General features: G+C 37.8%; 1 protein-coding gene across 2 annotated transcripts; it reads right to left on the bottom strand.

The window, feature by feature from the left end:
• Positions 1-14,606: 14,606 nt before the first annotated feature.
• LOC122001608 (probable E3 ubiquitin-protein ligase RHC1A) lies at positions 14,607-16,593 on the bottom strand. 2 transcript variants are annotated; one of them, XM_042556439.1, is made up of 2 exons: positions 16,451-16,593; positions 14,607-15,693 (listed from the first exon to the last, which is right to left on the bottom strand). In XM_042556439.1, exon 2 carries the CDS (start codon positions 15,656-15,658, stop codon positions 14,813-14,815), a length of 846 nt encoding a protein of 281 aa, XP_042412373.1. In that variant the 5' UTR covers positions 15,659-15,693; positions 16,451-16,593; the 3' UTR covers positions 14,607-14,812. The 2 variants fall into 2 exon arrangements, with proteins under 2 accessions (XP_042412373.1, XP_042412374.1); XM_042556440.1 differs by having other exon boundaries at positions 16,382-16,484.
• Positions 16,594-20,597: the final 4,004 nt, after the last annotated feature.

Raw genomic sequence — 20,597 nt, 5'->3', positions numbered from 1 at the left:
AAAGTTAGGATAGAGATGTGCTCCCTATCTGGTTCTGACTGTGGGACACTTAAGTCTAACACAACCGGATGAAAATTGGCTCGTAAAAGGTCAAACGAGTTTACCACGTAAGACTGGCCAACTAAAAACCGACTGAGTTTAGCTCCCTTAGTTTCATAAACCTTTCCATGCTCATTTGACTCAAGGGATGGCTAGGTCAAAGACACCTAGCTTTACGAAACTTAATGTGAATGTTCGATCGAATGAAGGTCATCCGAGCTTTAAGAGGCACTTCACCTCATATAACTTCATATGAACGCTTGACCGAATGAAGGTCGTCCGGGCTTAAAGGGGCACTTCACCTCATATAACTTCATATGAACGCCCGACCGAATGAAGGTCCTTCGATCTTAAAGAGGCACTTCACCTCATATAACTTTATATGAACACCCGACCGAATGAAGGTCCTTCGATCTTAAAGAGGCACTTCGCCTCATATAACTTCATATGAACACCCGATCGAATGAAGGTTGTCCATACTTAAAGCGCCTCATATAACTTCATATGAACGCTCGACCGAATGAAGGTCGTCTGAGTTTAAAAGGCACTTCACCTCATATAACTTCATATGAGCGCCTGACCGAATGAAGGTCGTGCAGACTTAAAGAGGCACTTCGCCTCATATAACTTCATATGAACACCCGACCGAATAAAAATCGTCTAGGCTTAAAGAGGCACTTTGCCTCATATAACTTCATATGAACACCCAACCTTAATGAAAGTCGTACGAGCTTAAAGAGGCGCTTCACTTCATATAACTTCATATGAACGCTCGACCGAATGATGGTCATCCGGGCTTAAAGAGGCACATCACATCATATAACTTCATATGAACGCCCAACCGAATGAAAGTTGACTGGGCTTAAAGAGGCACTTCGCCTCATATAAATTCATATGAACATCCGACCGAATGAAGGTCGTCCAGGCTTAAAGAAGCACTTCGCCTCATATAACTTCATATGAACACCCGACTGAATGAAGGTCGTCCGGGCTTAAAGAGACACTTCACCTCATATAACTTAATATGAACGTCTGACTATCGTTCAGGCTTAAAGAGACACTTCGCCTCATATAACTTCATATGAACGGCCGACTGAATGAAAGTTGTCTGGACTTAAAGAGGCACTTCACCTCATATAACTTCATATGAACGTCCGACCGAATGAAGGTCGTCTGGGCTTAAGGAGGCACTTCGCCTCATATAACTTCATATAAATGCCCGACCGAATGAAGATCGTCCAAGCATGTTCAATTCATCATATGAGTCTCTGAATAGGTCCCTTATAATACTCGATACATAATGAAACAACTTGATACAAAGATGGTCGGCTTCATGGTGTTAGAGTGTATACTAAAAGCCTAGTTTTTGTAAACATTTATTTTTGAAATAAAAGAATCACATTGGTCAATATCTGCATTTATTTGTTAAATGTAATTGTTCAATTAATTTATATAGTAGATAACATGGAGTATGGTGTCACACTCAGAAGATCATGTTGTCGGTTCTTTATAAATTATAAATAGTTGCTCGCAACTAAGATGGAAAGGAACAAACCATTAGAATAGTTGTAGTGTAATTAAGTATTAGTTTATCTTGACTAATAAATTATACTGGTGCACTCTAAGTGTATTGAGTAGGACCATTTTAGGTAAGTTCTTTTTGTACTGACTAAATAAAAGAACTAGACCTTAATTATTATGGAAGTGTGTGCTCTTAATCCTAATATAATAACAAGCATATATATTTAATATTTATTTCTTTGACTTATCAAAGGATGAGGTTTAGCTCGATAAATCAATATGCCCGATAAGTTGGGAAATGATATTACTTATAGTGTGTATTGTTGATTATAGAAGGAATTTGTGTCCTAGTTATCTAGGTTGAGAATGTCCCCAAGAGGAGCTCATAAGGATTGTCATGTTAAACTCTGCAGGTGGACTTAGTCCGACATGACAATGAAGTTGTGTGGTACTACTCTTGGAGCTAGATATTAATTAAGTGAGTTGTCAGTAACTTACTTAATTAATGGGCATTTGTTATCTTAAACACAGGGAGACTAACACACTCATGATAAGAAGGAGCCCATAATGTAATTTGGGATTGGTGCGGTAGTGCGATAATAACTCTCTAGTGGAATGAGTTATTATCGATGAATTTGAGTTGTATGTTCGGGGCGAACACGGGATACTCAAGCTCATCGGAAGGCCAAAATCAATTTCTCCTCTAGGTCCCTGTCGTAGCCTCATTAAAGTCTCAAGTCCATCCAAATATAAGCCCATCTTGGTGTCCAAGAAGGGGTCGGTCCAATGCTTGGTGACCAAGCAAGGGCCGGCCACATCCTCTTCCATGGGGGCCGATCCTATTGTTTGATGAACAAACTAGTAGTGGCTGACCACATTAATCAAATAAGGAGGGTTGTTTTGAATTTTTAAAATCTTCTCTTTGTAGAAAACTATAAGTTTTAAAAGAGAGATTTTAATTTTAAAAACTTTCCTTATTTGAATTAGGCCACATGTTTTAAAAGAAAGTTTAAAAGATTTTAAAATTTTCCTTTTTTAACCATCCTCATGGTTTAGAAAAAAAAAGGAAGAGAAATTTTAAATTTTAAATTTTCTATCACCATGTTAAAAAAGGAAATTTTATAAGAGAAGTTTTAAATTTTAAAACATGGTTTTAATTTTTAGAACTTTTCTTTTTTAACTCCTACTTTAGGAAAGAGAGCTTGTAAAATTTTATAAGAGTTTTTCTTCTTGTAAAATTTTATAAAAAATATATTTCCTTCCTTTTTAAGGGGGCCGACCACCCTTGCTTGGTGCCCAAGCAAGGTGGCCGGCCAAATTGAAATTAAAATAAAATCATCAATTAATATTTGGTGATTGATTCAATCAAGAGGAAAGAAAAGGAAAATAAAAATGGAAAAGGAAAAACTAGAGGAAGATTTTAATTTTTGTAAAAATTCTTCCCTTATTTGCCTTGGGCAAGTATTATAAAAGAAGGGGTGAGGAGGCTTCATGAGACACAATTCTTATTCTCTTGGAGGAGTCTCTCTTGGTGTGGTCGGCCCTCTCTCTTCTCCCTTTCCCTTTGCTCTCTTCTCCTTGGTGGTGGTGGTGGCCGGATTTTAGAGGAAGAGGAAGAAAGCTTTTGGGTGGTGTTCATCTTGGAGGATCGTCGCCCACACGACGTCCAAGGCGAGGCGAGGAATACGGCAGAAGATCTCGAGGTCATTAGTTTACAAAGAGAAAGTATAATTAACAATTGTTTTCCGCATCATGCTAGTTATTTCTTTTTGTAAGAATTCCAAACACAAGAGAGATTAGATTTAGTATTTCGAATTAGTTTTTCAAATTTGTGTTTTTTTTTTTTTGAATTTGTGATTCGATTGTTCTTTTTGGTTAACCTAGAGTTATTTAAGGAAATTAAATATTAACTTTCCTTAAAAGGCTTTGTCTAGGCGGTGGTGGTTGCTCCCATATCCAAGAAGGCCATGTGCCTCGCCATGCAGTCCTGGAAGCTAAATTTGGAAATTAATATTTAATGAAATTAATAACATATGTGGATTTGAATCAATAGTGTTAAGTTTTGCTTGCGATTCAAATCTAAACCATTAAGAACAGATAAGTTAAATTTGGAATCAATGATGTTAAGTTCCGTCTGCGATTCCTAATTTAACTTCTAAAGAACACAATAGGTTATTTAAGGAAAGGTTCGACACTTGTATAAAAAATTTTGTACAGTGGAACCGGTACGTTTTCCTAAGACTAACCAACAATTGGTATCAGAGCTAGGGTTTACCTCTGTGTGTTTTGGTTTTCAAATTAATTATGCACATGTCATACATAATTTAGGCAGGATAATAGTAGGATGTGCTAACTCTATGGTTACATGCTCCAACTATTATGGCATTTAGATATTGTGTGTGATTGGACCCTTGGACATGTCAAGGGCAATATTTTGTGTGCATGATTATATGTATCAAATACAGCAGGAGCTGTATTATTTTTAGAATTTTATTTTTGTTCGATCTAGAATATATGTACATTCCTTTTATGAAATATAGGATGGATATATGTAAAATTCTATATTTGTCGCGGATCGTATCTTTGAGAGGCATGGTGCTTTTGGAGGATCAGAGACGCAGCGGAATAAGAAGCAAGATAGATGTGACAACTCAACCCGATGGCGGTGGCTAAAAATGGCAGCAGCTAGGGTTGGAGCATACTGAAGACAATGATGGAAAATGCCATAATAATTGGAAAATTAATTTCTAAATTTATTGCTTTTATTTATTGTGATGTTTATGTGCATGTGATGTATGCTAGCATAGGTTAAAATCCTCATTTTAAATAACTAAGTGGGAGAGGGATTTTAATAAATCCCATGGTCTCCATTACTGGTTTGTAAGTGATACAACAAGCTTGCGTGTTGGCTCTGAGTGCTTCCCTCCACAACGGATGGTTTTGTTGTGGATCACTAGATCAAACTTCTTTTATGGATGGTTATAAGAAATTATTTAGGAGCGTGTGATCTTCTCCAACTGAAGGGACACAATCCTATTTAATGGACTTAGTATCAAGTAATGGTATACACTTAGACACATTCAATAGTATCCTCCCCAACGGAGTCACTGCTATTGTTTTGTGTAACCAAAGTGGAACCAACTATTAATTTTATTTGTCATAAAGTTAGGATGACAAGATAATAAAATTAATGGGTCACACCCTCCTCTTACAAATGTTGAATTTGTATACGTCCACACTAACGTGGCATGCAATATTTACGGTAATTTAAGGTGTTGATTAATTTAAAATAGTATTGTTTGAGAAATCAATATTATTCTAAATTTAGAGTCTTGACCAAAATTTATTTTTGTGATTCTTAGGATAACTTTCAACCCACTGGTCATTATACTGAAAGAGAACAAACTTATTGGTCCCAACTATATTGATTGGAAAAGGAACCTAGATATTGTTCTTACTACTGAAAGCTATAAATTTGTACTGACTAAGGCTTGCCCTGATGCACCTGACGGTGACTCTATCCTAGAGGAGATTGAGTATCATAAGAAATGGGTAAAAGCAGATGAGATGACGTGGTGTTACATTTTGATTTCAATGTCAAATGTATTGCAACATCAGTATCAAAATTTACCAACGGCTTATGATATAATGAACAATCTCAAAGAACTCTTTGGGCACCATAGTCGGACTGCTAGGCAAGAGGCAATGAGAAAGTTAATGACAGCCACCATGTCTGAGGGAACACCCGTAAGGGATCATATCCTCAAAATAATGGCCTATCTGAACGAAATACAAGTTCTTGGAGGAGAAATCGATGGGGAAACCCAGGTCGATATAATTCTCTAAATGCTACCCAGAAGTTTTGAGCAGTTCCGCCTGAACTATAACATGAACAAAAGAGAGTATACGTTGGCGGAACTTCTGACAAAACTACAGGCAGCAGAAGGTATATTTCGTCGAAGTTCTCAGATTCACTATGCTAAAAATTTCTACTTCTAAGCCGAAAGGCAAGAAGAAGAAGAAACAGGTCTTTTCAACAAAGAGAGTGAATAAACCTCAGGGACAAAAAGTTGGAATGAAGAAGCTGAAGGGCAAGTGCTTCATCTACAAGCAGTCAGGACATTGGAAGACGGACTGTCCTCGTAGGAATCAGAACAATAAAGGTATATCTCATGCTCTAGTAGTTAAAACATATTTAGCGGTGTTATCTACCAGCACCTGGTGTGTAGATACGGGAGCCACTAATCATGTCTGCAATTCTTTGCAGGGGTTCCAGGAAACTCGTCGACTATTTGATGGAGAGATAATCATCTACATGGGCAATGCTACTAAGGTGGCGGCTGTTGCAGTGAGAGACGTCTACTTATCTTTTGATAGGAATAGAAATTTGATTTTAAAAAATTATCTTTATGTACCCAGTTTTAAAAAGAATTTAATTTCAGTTTCTAAACTGTATTTGGATGGATATTCAGTTTCCTTTAGTAACAATGTGGTTATAAAGAGAAATAAGGTGATTATCTGTTCTGGTGCATTGGTTGACAATTTATATACTTTAAATTCAATTTCTCCCACAAAGCAAAATATGGAAATTAATAACACATCTTCTAACTCTAATAAGAGAAAAGAACCTTCGGAAATGAACCAAACGTATCTTTGGCATCTAAGGCTTGGTCATATTAACTTAAGTAGGATGCAAAGGCTTGTAGCCGATGGACTTTTGGATTCATTAGAGTTGGAAAACTTTACAACATGTGAATCCTGCTTGGAAGGTAAAATGACCAAGAGACCTTTTAAGGCCAAGGGGTATAGAGCCAAAGATGCGTTAGAACTGGTTCATTCTGATTTGTGTGGTCCTATGTCTATCCAGGCAAGAGGTGGTTATGAATACTTCATCTCCTTTATAGATGATTATTCAAGATACGGATACATTTACCTGATGCGCCGCAAATCTGAATGCTTTGACAAGTTCAAAGAATATAGGGCTGATGTGGAGAAACATCTTGGTAAAAGTATCAAGACACTACGGTCTGACTGTGGTGGCGAATACCTCTTTGGAGAGTTTAGGAATTACTTATCAGAAGTCGGGATTCAATCCCAATTGTCTGCACCTGGTACACCCCAACAGAATGGTGTGGAAGAACGAAGGAATAGGACTCTTATGGAAATGGTTAGATCAATGATGAGTTATTCAGAATTACCAAATTCGTTTTGGGGATATGCTTTAGAAATAGCAATGTACATTCTGAATATGGTACCTTCTAAAATAGTTCCTTCTACTCCCATGGAATTATGGAATGGGCGTAAGCCTAGTCTGAATCATATCCGGATTGGGGTAGTCCAGCACATGTGCTGAAGGGAGATACTGACAAGTTGGAATCACATACAGAAGTTTGTCTGTTTATGGGATATCCTAAGGGAACGAAAGGTGATTTGTTTTATAATCCTAAAAATCAGAAGATCATTGTTAGCACAAATGCTCGATTTTTAGAAGAATATTATGTAATGAATCATAAGCCCATGAGTGAAATAGTTCTAGAGGAAGTAAGAGAGGACACGTCTACTTTAGTACCAACAGTACAAGATGAAGTACCACTAGAAACTGCAACATGTGTCACACAGGATACACAACCAGAGGCAGTGCCTCGTTGTAGTGGGAGGGTTGTGAGGCAACCTGAGAGATTCATGTTTTTGGGAGAGTTTTTGGACTTGATCCCGGGTAAACATGAACCTGATCCCCGAACATATGACGAAGCACTCCTAAATATAGATGCAGTATCTTAGCAAAAAACAATGAATTCTGAAATAGAATCTATGTATTCTAATAAGGTCTGGGAGTTTGTAGAATCACCTGATGATATAAAAGTCGTTGGATGCAAGTGGATCTACAAAAGGAAAAGAGGGGCAGACGGGAAGGTTGAAACCTTCAAAGCAAGGCTTGTTGCGAAAGGGTACACTCAGAAAGAGAGAATCGATTATGAGGAGACCTTTTCGCCGGTAGCCATGCTTAAGTCTATTCGGATACTCTTATCCATTGTCGCTCATATGGATTATGAGATTTGGCAAATGGATGTCAAGACAGTTTTCCTTAATGGAAGTCTTGAAGAAAACATTCATATGAAGCAACCAGAGAGATTCATTGAAAAAAGCAAAGAGCATCTAGTGTGCAAGCTGAATCGGTCCATTTATGGAATAAAGCAAGCTTCAAGATCTTGGAACATCCGGTTTAACGAAATAATCCAGTCATATGGATTTATTCAGTGTCCGAATGAGTCTTGTGTATACAAGAAGTGTAACGGAAACGTGATGGTATTTCTTCTACTATACGTAGATGATATTTTGTTAATTTGTAACAATGTCAAGGTATTATCGGACGTAAGGGTATGGTTGTCCAAACAATTTGATATGAAGGACTTAGGAGAATGTGCACACATTCTTGGGATCAAAGTTATAAGGGATCGCAAGAAAAGAATGTTGTGTCTATCCCAAGCTTTATATATAGATACAATCCTTACTCGTTTTAGCATGCAGAACTCCAAGAAAGGTTTCTTACATTTCAGGTATGGAGTAGCCTTATCTAAAGAGATGTCTCCGAAGACAACAAAGGAGATAGAGAACATGAAGGCAGTTCCTTATGCTTCGGCTGTAGGAAGCCTTATATATGCAATGCTGTGTACGAGACCTGATATTTATTTTGCCGTGAGCATGGTTAGCAAATATCAGAGTAACCCTGGACAAGGACATTGGACTACTGTAAAGAATATATTAAAGTACCTGAGAAGGACTAGATGTTATATGCTAGTCTACCAAGCAGACGATGTGCTCCCTGTGGGTTACACGGATTCGGACTTCCAATCAGATAGGGACAATAGTAAATCTACGTCAGACTATGTGTTTACTCCAGGAGGTGGAGCAATTGTATGGAGGAGTGTTAAGCAGAAATGCGTCTCAGACTCAACCATGGAAGCTGAGTATGTGGCAGCCTCTGAGGCAGCCAAAGAAGCTGTGTGGCTCAGGAACATTCTAATGGACTTAGATGTGATTCCTGGTTTGCCCAAAATTATCACAATTTATTGTGATAATAGCGGTGCAGTTGCAAACTCGAAGGAACCACGAGCCCATAAGGCGAGCAAACATATAGAGCGCAAGTATCACCTGATACGAGACATCGTCAAGCGAGGAGAAGTTGTTGTCGCCAAGATTGCATCAGCAGATAACCTGACAGATCCTTTCACTAAGGTCCTTCCGGCGAAAGCTTTTAATCAGCATGTGGGGGGGATGAGAATCAGATGTATGACAACAGATATGACAGCTTAGTCTTTAGTATAAGTGAGAGATTGTTAGAGTGTATACTAAAAGCCTAGCTTTTGTAAATATTTATTTTTGAAATAAAAGAATCACATTTGTCAATATCTGCATTTATTTGTTAAATGTAATTGTTCAATTAATTTATATAGTAGATAACATGGAGTGTGGTATCACACTCAGGAGATCATGTTGTCGGTTCTTTATAAATTATAAATAGTTGCTCGCAACTAAGATGGAAAGGAACAAACCATTAGAATAGTTGTAGTGTAATTAAGTATTAGTTTATCTTGACTAATAAATTATACTGGTACACTCTAAGTGTATTGAGTAGGACCATTTTAGGTAAGTTCTTTTTTGTACTGACTAAATAAAAAAACTAGACCTTAGTTATTGTGGAAGTATGTGCTCTTAATCCTAATATAATAACAAACACATATATTTAATATTTATTTCTTTGACTTATATATCAAAGGGTGAGGTTTAGCTCGATAAATCAATATGCCCGATAAGTTGGGAAATGAGATTACTTATAGTGTGTGTTGTTGATTATAGAAGAAATCTGTGTCCTAGTTATCTAGGTTGAGAATGTCCCCAAGAGGAGCTCATAAGGATTGTCATGTTAAACCCTGCAGGTGGACTTAGTCCGACATGACAATGAAGTTAAGTGGTACTACTCTTGGAGCTAGATATTAATTAAGTGAGTTATCAGTAACTTACTTAATTAGTGGACATTCGTTATCTTAAACACAGAGTGTAACACCCCACCCTCCTCCCTACTAGTCTGTGAGGGTGGAGCACTATTGGACTACTAACTTTTCTTAAAACTAATATTGCACACATGTAATTATCAATACATAAACTCTCTAAACATGCAACTGATAGCAGCGGAAAACATAAACAACTTATCTCTACATTTTACTCCATCATATAAACACAACTAAAACTATACATCAATCTAATCATGCTGAAATAAATATATTAATCTGAACATGCATGCAACCATTATGCAACTCAGATAATAGGTCTAATATGCATAACAATTCTAATGAGAAAATTCTAAATACATAAAGTCATTTTATGAATTAAATCATCTACATGAATAAACAATTTCAATAGTCTAAATACATGGCAATCTTAATAAATTCTTATGCTAAATCCCAAGGCTTCTATAGTCCAGGCATCACACATCCATCCGCACCTCCTTGTCGCCTTCCTTTGCTATAGTTTTTCCTTTCCTTTATCTGCAGTAAGAGGAAAATGCATCTATAAGTAAAATTGCTTAGTAAGCGCTATCTAACTCACAAAACTCGAATATGCATGTAACTGGAAGAAATCTAAAACTGAATGCTCAGAAAGAAATACTACTCATGCTCATCTAATAGCAAAAGAAACATAGCATACTGAAATACTAACCATGTAAGTAAATCTAAACAATATATCAGTATATAAGAAAACTAAACTTGCTGAATTTTAAACTTATGTGAAGCTTATTTCACTTGTTTAAAATTTATACTTTAATACTTCAAAATAATAATCAATTCTTTCTTGGGCCCAGGCGTAGTACCAAAGCGCGCTCCCTAATAGAGACTGAGGTAGCGAGCCACCAGTCCTACGAGGGTAAAGACCTTGGTCTTACCAGGGCCAAGACCTCGGAATTGGTCACCTGGATTTATTTAACGACAACCTCGGAAGTCGAGTACTAGCCTTTTCAAATAAAATAACTTTTATCTTTTAGTACTTCTAGTATATAATGCCTCAGCATTTCTTCAAGCACTAGACGTGCTGCTGATCCTCAAATGCTGGAATTTGGGATCAAAATTAAGACTTTGGTCTTCTCTTACTTATACTTACTCATAAAGGTATATGTACAAAAATCCGGAGCAAGATAAGAAGCTATTCTTACAACAATTGACTCCAGATACAAAAACATAAAACTGAAGCCTACAACTGAGATATCAAACACTGCATGCTTATAAATAAAATCGTTCATGCATATTGAGATAACAAGGAACTTAAATCTGTATGCTTATTTGAATAGTAGCAAGGAAGCATATCTAAACCTCATGCTAGAATAAAGAAACTCAAATATGTATACTTGAATGAAAGTAGCAAGGAAGCATATCTAAACCTCATGCTAGAATAAAGAAACTCAAATCTGTATACTACACTAACTAACTTCTGCTGGTTAAAAGATTTATGACACAGAGTTGTTCTTGCCCGTGGAAACACAAAAGGAGTGGTTGTTCTAAGCTCCAAACAAATTAAGCTTCACAGAAATTTCCAAGACCACTGAACTGTACAGCACACTCTATCCCAAATTAAACTTCACAGCACCGAATTATTCATGGCTATAAGTCCTTTAAAAAAAAGTCTAATAGGCACAAAACAACCTTACTGCATTACTCATTTAAAAGCCTATTCCTACACATGGCAGCAAGATGAAACACCAATACTAAAATGTTACATGCATATAGATCAATACTGTTAACAGCAGTAATCCACGAAAACATCACACATGCTCAAAATTCAACTCACCTCATGCTCATTGTTAGCAACAACTTTAAAACCGAAAGGTCCAAACATAAACCAAATCCGAAGAATGACCAAATCTGATGTACAAATTATGAAATGGAAGGATTTAAATTACATGCCTAACCTATACAAACTTTCCTTTCCTTGTTCCCTCTTGAGGCTCACGGCAACCACTTCAAAAGGCACACACACTTTACCTAAAGCAAGGAATGAAATAGAGATTCGAAAACCACTCTTACTGCAGGTGTGAAACGCTTACCCTTGCGTTCTTGGACTCACCACCGAAGAAGAAAGCTCCTAGGGTTTCGGAGAAGATCGAGTTCCTGACCTTTTCTTGTGCCTACGCGTCCACCTTGCCGAGAGGATTGTGAGGAGGCGAAAAACTCTCGGATTGGACTCTTGATTGGTCGCCGGGAACAAGCCCTAATTCCGGCTTCACTTCGGCCCTAGTAGCCGCCGCACGCGATGAAGAGGAGAAATTAGGTCACGGAAAAATAACTCCAAATTCCTCTCTTAATACCCCAAAATTTCTATCATCAACTACCACTTAAATACAATTCCGCTCTTTCCTTAATCAGCACGGCTCCGCTGGGTTCTTGGTCATCATGCTTCGCATAAGACTTGGACCGGTTCGGAGGTCGCGGGTTCGAACCTCGGCCGAACCTCTTTATTTTTTTAAACTTGTTCCTTTTAGTAAAAATATCAAACGAACTCTAAAAATTACATAAAAATACTCTAAAAATTTCTAAAAATCTCTAAAATATTTCTAAAGCATTTCTAAATATTTTTAATCACTATTAGGATTCGAAATGAGGAAATTTGGGTTGTTACACAGAGAGACTAACACACTCAAGATAAGAAGGAGCCCATAATGTAATTTGGGATTGGTGCGGTAGTGCGATAATAACTCTCTAGTGGAATGAGTTATTATCGATGAACTTGAGTTGTATGTTCGGGGCAAACACGGGATACTCAAGCTCATCGGAAGGTCAAAACCAATTTCTCCTCTAGGTCCCTGTCGTAGCCTCATTAAAGTCTCAAGGCTATCCAAATATAAGCTCATCTTGGTGTCCAAGAAGGGGCCGGTCCAATGCTTGGTGACCAAGCAAGGGCCAGCCACATCCTCTTCCATGGGGGCCGGCCCTATTGTTTGATGAACAAACTAGTAGTGGTTGACCACATTAATCAAATAAGGAGGGTTGTTTTGAATTTTTAAAATCTTCTCTTTGTAAAAAATTATAAATTTTAAAAGAGATATTTTAATTTTAAAAACTTTCCTTATTTGAATTAGGTCACATGTTTTAAAAGAAAGTTTAAAAGATTTTAAAACTTTCCTTTTTTAACCATCCTCATAGTTTAGAAAAAAAAGAAAGAGAAGTTTTAAAATTTAAATTTTTTATCAGCATGTTAAAAAATGAAATTTTATAAGAGAAGTTTTAAATTTTAAAACATGGTTTTAATTTTTAGAACTTCCCTTTTTTAACTCCTACTTTAGGAAAGAGAACTTGTAAAATTCTATAAGAGTTTTTCTTCTTGTAAAATTTTATAAAAAATATATTTCCTTCCTTTTTAAGGGGGTCGGCCACCCTTGCTTGGTGCCCAAGCAAGGTGGTCAGCCAAATTGAAATTAAAATAAAATCATCAATTAATATTTGGTGATTGATTCAATCAAGAGGAAAGAAAAGGAAAATAAAAAGGGAAAAGGAAAAAATAGAGGAAGATTTTAATTTTTGTAAAAATTCTTCCCTTATTTGCCTTGGGCAAGTATTATAAAAGAAGGGGTGAGGAGACTTCATGAGACACAATTCTTATTCTCTTGTAGGAGTCTCTCTTGGTGTGGCCGACACTCTCTCTTCTCCTTGGTGGTGGTCGTGGCCGGATTTTAGAGGAAGAGGAAGAAAGCTTTTGGGTGGTGTTCATCTTGGAGGATCGTCGCTCACATGACGTCCAAGGCGAGGCGAGGAATACAGCAGAAGATCTCGAAGTCATTAGTTTACAAAGAGAAGGTATAATTAACAGTTGTTTTCCGCATCATGCTAGTTATTTCTTTTTGTAAGAATTCCAAACACAAGAGACATTAGATCTAGTATTTCGAATTAGTTTTTCGAATTTGTGTTTTCTTTGTTTTTGAATTTGTGATTCGATTGTTCTTTTTAGTTAACCTAGAGTTATTTAAAAAAATTAAATATTAGCTTTTCTTAAAAGGCTTTGTCTAGGCGGTGGTGGTTGCTCCCATATCCAAGAAGGTCATGTGGCTCGCCATGCAGTCCTGGAAGTCAATTTTGGAAATTAATATTTAATGGAATTAATAACATAGGTGGATTTGAATCAATAGTGTTAAGTTCCGCTTGCGATTCAAATCTAAACCATTAAGAACAGATAAGTTACATTTGGAATCAATGATGTTAAATTCCATCTGCGATTCCTAATTTAACTTCTAAAGAACACAATAGGTTATTTAAGGAAAGGTTCGACACTTGTACAAAAAATTTTTTACAGTGGAACCGGTACGTTTCCTAGGACTAACCAACACATGGGTCATTCGAAATATACTCAACAGACAACATTCGACAACATCCTAACCACCTGTCAGGATAACAACCACGTGTCAGAGAATATTCTTCTAGAACCTTCTTCAAAGGGTATTATGTCTCCCCTCAAGAGACCACTTATGGTAGCATATTACTTCATCGCCTTGTGAATGACGTAAAATATAAACGACAAAAGAGGTACATCTGTGGGTGAATGAAAGATTCCTTGGGATTATAATTTTCATCATCTAACAAACTCTAACAGACCATACCACAACTTTATTCTCGCATAGTTCTCCACATACTCGTCAAAAAAGGGACTGACTTGAGCGTCGGAGAGTCTTGACAATAACCCCTTCCCTAGTCTTGGGTCGCTAACACTTTGTTGTATCATCAGATAATGTGTAGGGTCGAAGGAAAGTCATGTACCAAGTTGAATAAATCTTCCATCGATCGATAAGTCATCCATTAGAGCCAGCGCGCCATCTCTTCAGCCTTCAGATAGGATCAACAACATTTTACATTTTACTTGAATAATTGAAGAGGAAGATGAAGAAGAAGAAAAACTATGGCAATCAGATTTAAAACAAGCTGAAGAACTGAACAAGCTCAACATGTACAAAGCAGAACCATGCAACTAATACCATATCGAATGTTTAGCAAACAAGAAGAATGATATAGAGCTTGAAGCTGACATCATTGACTTGAATATTTGAAGCAACAAGCAGTTTTGGCTATTTGTTATGAATTACTTCCTTTCCAACAATATAGACAATATGGAAACACAAACACTACACACTTCAACAAGGCCAGAGATTATCAGTATTTAAGGCTATCGACAACAATTAACTCAATAGTATGTAAAAGCATAGCAGAATGGTTTCTTACACTGACCGAGTTCGACTAGAGCTTGAAGAGCAAAGAGGCCACAAGCAGGAAAACAAATTCCTGAGACGACGTCCTCTGTTTCTTGAACTACTATTGCTACTACTACCTAAGATTTGATTATTCCTGCGGTTGCCAGAACCTCGAGTAGGCATCTTGAATCGGCAAACAGGGCAAGAATTATGTTGTTCTAACCACGGGATGATGCACTCGGTGTGGTACAAATGCTTGCATGGCATCTCTCGGGCCTCAGATCCTACTTCAAACATCTCTTTGCAGACAGGGCAGTGTGACTCTCCTTGATGATGTCTCTGGTTAATTTTTATGGTGGGCATAGCATCAATAGATGATTGCGAGGCAGGCGGTGGACCACGCCTATCATTCGACATCATATGTTCGATCAGTTCATCCAACCCTTGTCCAACAAAATAATCCGGCATGCCAGCCCGTCGAACTCCAAGACTGTGTTGCTCATTGAGAAGTTCTTCCAACGCACGATCATCAAATGGATGGAAAGGGACTTGTCCCCCGAAGGCTAACCGTGGTGATGGGCCAAGTTCCATACCGAAGTCTGAATTGGTATAGGTTCTTCTCACGAGTCCACCCTGGTGTCTCCTTCCTACCCTTCCCTCTCTCATCGAGGTAGAGATGGCCTCCATCAACCTGACCAACTGATCCTGAACTCCATCCAAATCCAATTGATGGAAATGGCTCGCCGTGGCCTCCATCACATCGTATTCTAATACAAAACCAGAATCACAACTGGGACATACCACGTTCCTCTCACGAGGTCGAACTCTTTGATTGCACTGGAAACACCAGTGCGTCGCTATATTGTTTGACATGTTCCACCCTCTTCTATTGACTTCTCACACAATACCTAAATCAAGATCAGATAGAAGTACACCAGGAAAGATTAAATGGATTTGCCACTTCAAAGACAACAAAAATAATGGCAACACAACAAGATAAATAGAAACAAAACTCATGCTAGTGCATAGTGAATTCAGTTAATATAAACACTTGCAGGGTTATCATAACTAGATTAAGTAATATCAAACTATAATTCAAGCGTTGGTTGCCTTCGATTGCATAGAGAATTAGTTGTTTATGCTAGAAATGAATTGACGGAACAATAACAAATGAAAACAATATTACTATAAACATGATTTACAAAAAAGAATTCGAGATATATATCATTCCATCATGCTCATCAAGAAGCAAAACTAATCATCAACTGTTCATACAGCATAAGAATCAGTGAATATTACATAATTTGACCATAATCAGTAAATCAAAAGTAGGATGGCAGTTATAATCCAGCGATTGCTCCCAAAAGAAATAAACTTTTCTACGATAAGCATTCAATTACAGAACAAGAAGAAGATGCTTCCCTAAATTAGTATATTCCGACATGAATATGATAGAAACTTGAATCAAGAAACCTCACTTTACTTTCCTTGTCTAATACGAAGCGCAAGAATTGAAATCATAGTAAATCATCAACCCATCGACAAAGAGGCGAAAACAAAAAGACGAACTGAAGCAAAAACCGGCTTTTCTCAAACCTTCGAGTTCTAACAAGACCCAAGAAACAGAACTCGAGCAACGAATGAAGAACTGGAGATCGATTATACCTCAAGCGATTGGAAATCGTCGCCAGAAGGGTAGGAACCACACAGAAAAGGATCTGACAAGGAGAACAAGGATTGACTTGACGCCGTTCGATGGAAGCCCCAAGGGATTGGAGAAGCCGTATCGGCCGTCCATTTTGAGATGGACGGATCGATGCAGGAACCGAGCTGGTCATCATCGATGCCTTTGTAATCGTGGGGTAGCTCGTTCCTATCCGGAGGTTCCGGTTTCAGCCGTCCGATGAAGAGAAGATAGATCGAATTCGTTGGATTAGAATTGGACGGTACCGATCCGCTCGTAGGTATTAAAGTATGCGGAATTTTGGGAGTTGTTAACTTGTTCCTTTCGAAGTGATGGATCTGCGGCAATTATTAACGATGTTTAAGTCGCTCATCAAATCGACGCAGATGAATGGTCTAAAATGATTGTGATGGAGAAGAAAAACATACAATTTTTTTGTGTGAAATTGCAAAAAGGAGGGAAAAAATAGGGGTGGCTGGGTTTGAATTTTCAAATAAAATGGATGTGGATATGTTTTTTTATTAAGTTGAATTTTAGAATAATAAATAAATAAATGGAAAAGAAGATCCCTAACAATCCAAACCATCACATAACTTTTTTTTTAAAAAAAATATTAAAACAGTTAACAACCATAATTTAACATTTAATTATTTTATTTATTTTTAATCAAGGTGTCTAGACGGCTCCAACTAATCATGAAGTCCGACCTCTCCTTTAATTCACCTATTAATTAAATTGGAAACACAACTTATCCATACTTAAATGTTAATATTTAAAATAAGACTATAAGGCCCCGTTTGGTAAGGGTGATAGGATTAAGATTATATTTTCAAAAAGTAAATAACATGTTGTTTAGTAGGGTGGGTTAGGGGTAGGATTAGGATGGATTGAGAGTGGGATTCATAATCCCTAGTCATGGGGAGAGATTATTAATCCTACCTCCAATCCCATTCTATCAACCCATTTCTAATCCTATCACCTCTACCAAACGGAGCCTAAATAAACTAAACGTTTATGAACAAATTTAATATTCAAGTTGATAAGAGCTTTTTTATATTCATTCAATAGATACAAGATCAATTAAATGAATTAGTTTGAATAACTTGTTAACTTAAAGAAAAAATCTAAATACATATGTGTTCAGCTAGTTAATGTTCATGAACCATGTTCGTGAACAAAATCCATGAATAATATTTGTGAACCATGTTCATCAATAAAACTCTTATTAACATGCTAAATAAATAAATAAAAAATTAAAATAAATAAATAAATTTATATTATCAAATTCAATAACCAATCAAACAAACTTAAAATGTAAAAGTTTCAAATAATCAAATAAATTTGAATTGAGAGTCTGATAATATCTAAACAAATAAAACTCAAGCTAAGTTTAAACAAATCTTAAGCATATAAAAAAGAAATTAAGCCAAGCTTGAACAATCATTTCAAAAGCTTAATTTATTTTAGGCTCAACTTGATATAGATATCTTATCAAATAAATTTAAACACTACAAAGCTTAGCTTATTTACAATTTTACTCCAAAATATTTATACAGGATTCAAATTCTGATTTCTTTTATTTGTTCTTTTGAGTGTTTATTATTGCATCGCATTAGTAGAGATTGAAATATCCTTTAGTGGTTATAAGACAATACAATTTTGATTAAAAGTACTTTAAAATAGTAGATGATACGGATTATGACGAATAGACCTAGAAGATGATATAATGGTTAGAGTCTAGGTGATGGGGCAATCAAAGTCAAGATGATGCGGCAGTCACATTCGAGAAGGGACAACATCCCTTCACCTGACTTTGATTAGTTGTCCAGTGCTAAGGTTCTTAGATTCAACAAGACTGAGTTATAATTCGATTGGGAAGAGACGGTCAGCTAGGAGGGACGACCAACCCTTAAGCTGAGCAAACTGGGGAGGTTTGTGTCTGAAGGGTGGCCAAATCTTAAGGTGAATAAGATTGAGGTCGGCCGGTCTCATGTGCCGACCGAAAGGACCGACTCACTCCACAACAGACCAGCCATAGGTATGGTCAAGGGGAAAGCTAAACTCCTTACTTCGAATGAGTTCCCATGTACATGCCCAGGCGACCTTGATTGTCGGTTGTCCTAATTGATTTCCACGTAATAGTGTGCATGAGTATCCGTCCGATCACAAAGTCAGGCGAGTTTATATGCCCTGGCCATACAGAAAACTACCCGGGAAAAGACATTATGCACCTCAGCTTAATATATTGACCGAACCTCTCAAAACGTAGTTGCATTTCTCTTGGTAGCCCATTATATGCTCGGTCAGGTAGAAGGAGGACCAGGCCTGTAGTACTTGTTCTCATATTACCAGTCGGATGGAATTTCAGTACAGCATAGGTTATCAGAAGGACTTCTCAGAACAAGAGGTACTATATTATTTCTCAAACATATTCCCAACATGACTAAAGCACTATATCATTCTCCGAATGAATATCTCAAGGCTGTGCAGAATATAGCTAAGCAGCTTAATGACCGAGGTAAAGGTGGTAAGCCTTAATGGTCGGTCGAGATACATACATTATAATACACAATAGAGCAGATTATGTAGAACACAATCGAACATCCTAATCAGGCAGCCGACTTACAGACAGGCTGAGATATATTCAGCAAACAACATCCCAATTAAGCGGTCGGCTTAAAGACCGGTCGAGATATATTCAACAGACAATATCTTAACAATCTAACATAATAATAACTATATATTAGAGAATATTCTTCTGGAACCTTCTTTAGGGACCGTCCTGTCCCCCGTCAGCCGACCACTTATAACAATATATTTTCTCCATTAACCTCAGTAATAACATAAACTATAAATGACAAAAGAGTTATACATATAGGTAAATAGAAGATACCTTGGACAATTATGACATATTACCTAGGTCGTACCCTCTCCTTACCTAACAACCTCTAACACACTTTGCCATCTCATGATTACGGAGGTTATGTGAGGTGGTATATAAAAGGGGATTTCTCTCCGTGATAAAGGTACGCTCTCCAGAGATCTGAAACTCATCCTCGTGCATGCATCTACTATTATTCTTCATCCACCCGCTCAGGCTTGTACTAACTTGAGCGTCGGAGGGACTTCGCAAGGGACTCCCTCTGGTTTCTAAGCACTGAGGTTTTGTTGGATCATTTTGTTAGGACCGATGATCGCGGCTAGAGAGGGGGGTGTGAATAGCCGACCCCAAATTCGTGTTTTTCCTACGAATTAGGTTAGCGCAGCGGAAATAACAAATAGAAACGAAAAAGGAGAAGTAAACCTCAAACTCGAACTCGACGATGTAACGAGGTTCGGAGATAAAACTCCTACTCCTCGGCGTGTCCGTAAGGTGGACGAAGCCTATCAATCCGTCGGTGGATGAGTCCCCGGAAACCTGGCTAATAATCACTCCTTCTGGGTGGAGAAACCTCGCCACAATGTCTTGCAACAGCAAGATAAACAGGAGTACAAGAATACAGCAAGAAACTAAGTACAATACAAAAATGTAATAACCCTAGCTTGCCTTCTTGTTGACTGGATGAAGCAGCAGCTTCAAGCGACGCCTACAACAGCAGGAACCCAGCCGATGAAGGTCACACGAAGCTTCAAGCAGAAGCGAGCTCAGCAAAGCTCAAATCACAGCAGTGAAGAAGAACAGCAGCTCGAGGAGGAAGAAGAAGACCTCTAACAGTAGCTCATCAACCTCTTTTATAACCTGCGAAGAAGACACAGAGGAAACTAGCCGTTGCTACGCAACGGCTAGGACCTGGACCGATCAGGCTGAAGCCTGATCGGTCCACAAAACTCCTGGACCGATCAGGCATGCTCCTGATCGGTCCAGCTTCATCCTGATCGGTCCTGGGGACCGATCAGAGCTTTCTCTGATCGGTCCAGGGACCGATCCCCTTCCTTTTCTCCCGAGCTTCTTGCCTTCTGATCGTTGTTTCCTGATCGGTCTGCAGACCGATCAGATAACACTCAGTAGGCTACTGTTTGGTCACCAGACCGATCCAGATACCCAATGTATCACTGGATCGATCCACTGATCGATCCAGAGCTTGGTTTTTGCCCAAACCAAGTCCCAAGCCTTCCAAACCAACACCC

This window comes from Zingiber officinale, chromosome 7A, assembly GCF_018446385.1.
Source record: "Zingiber officinale cultivar Zhangliang chromosome 7A, Zo_v1.1, whole genome shotgun sequence".
NCBI classification, from domain to species: Eukaryota; Viridiplantae; Streptophyta; class Magnoliopsida; order Zingiberales; family Zingiberaceae; genus Zingiber; species Zingiber officinale.
The sequence above is the reverse complement of the archived record's forward strand: the minus strand, read 5'-3'. Positions and strand labels throughout refer to the sequence as shown.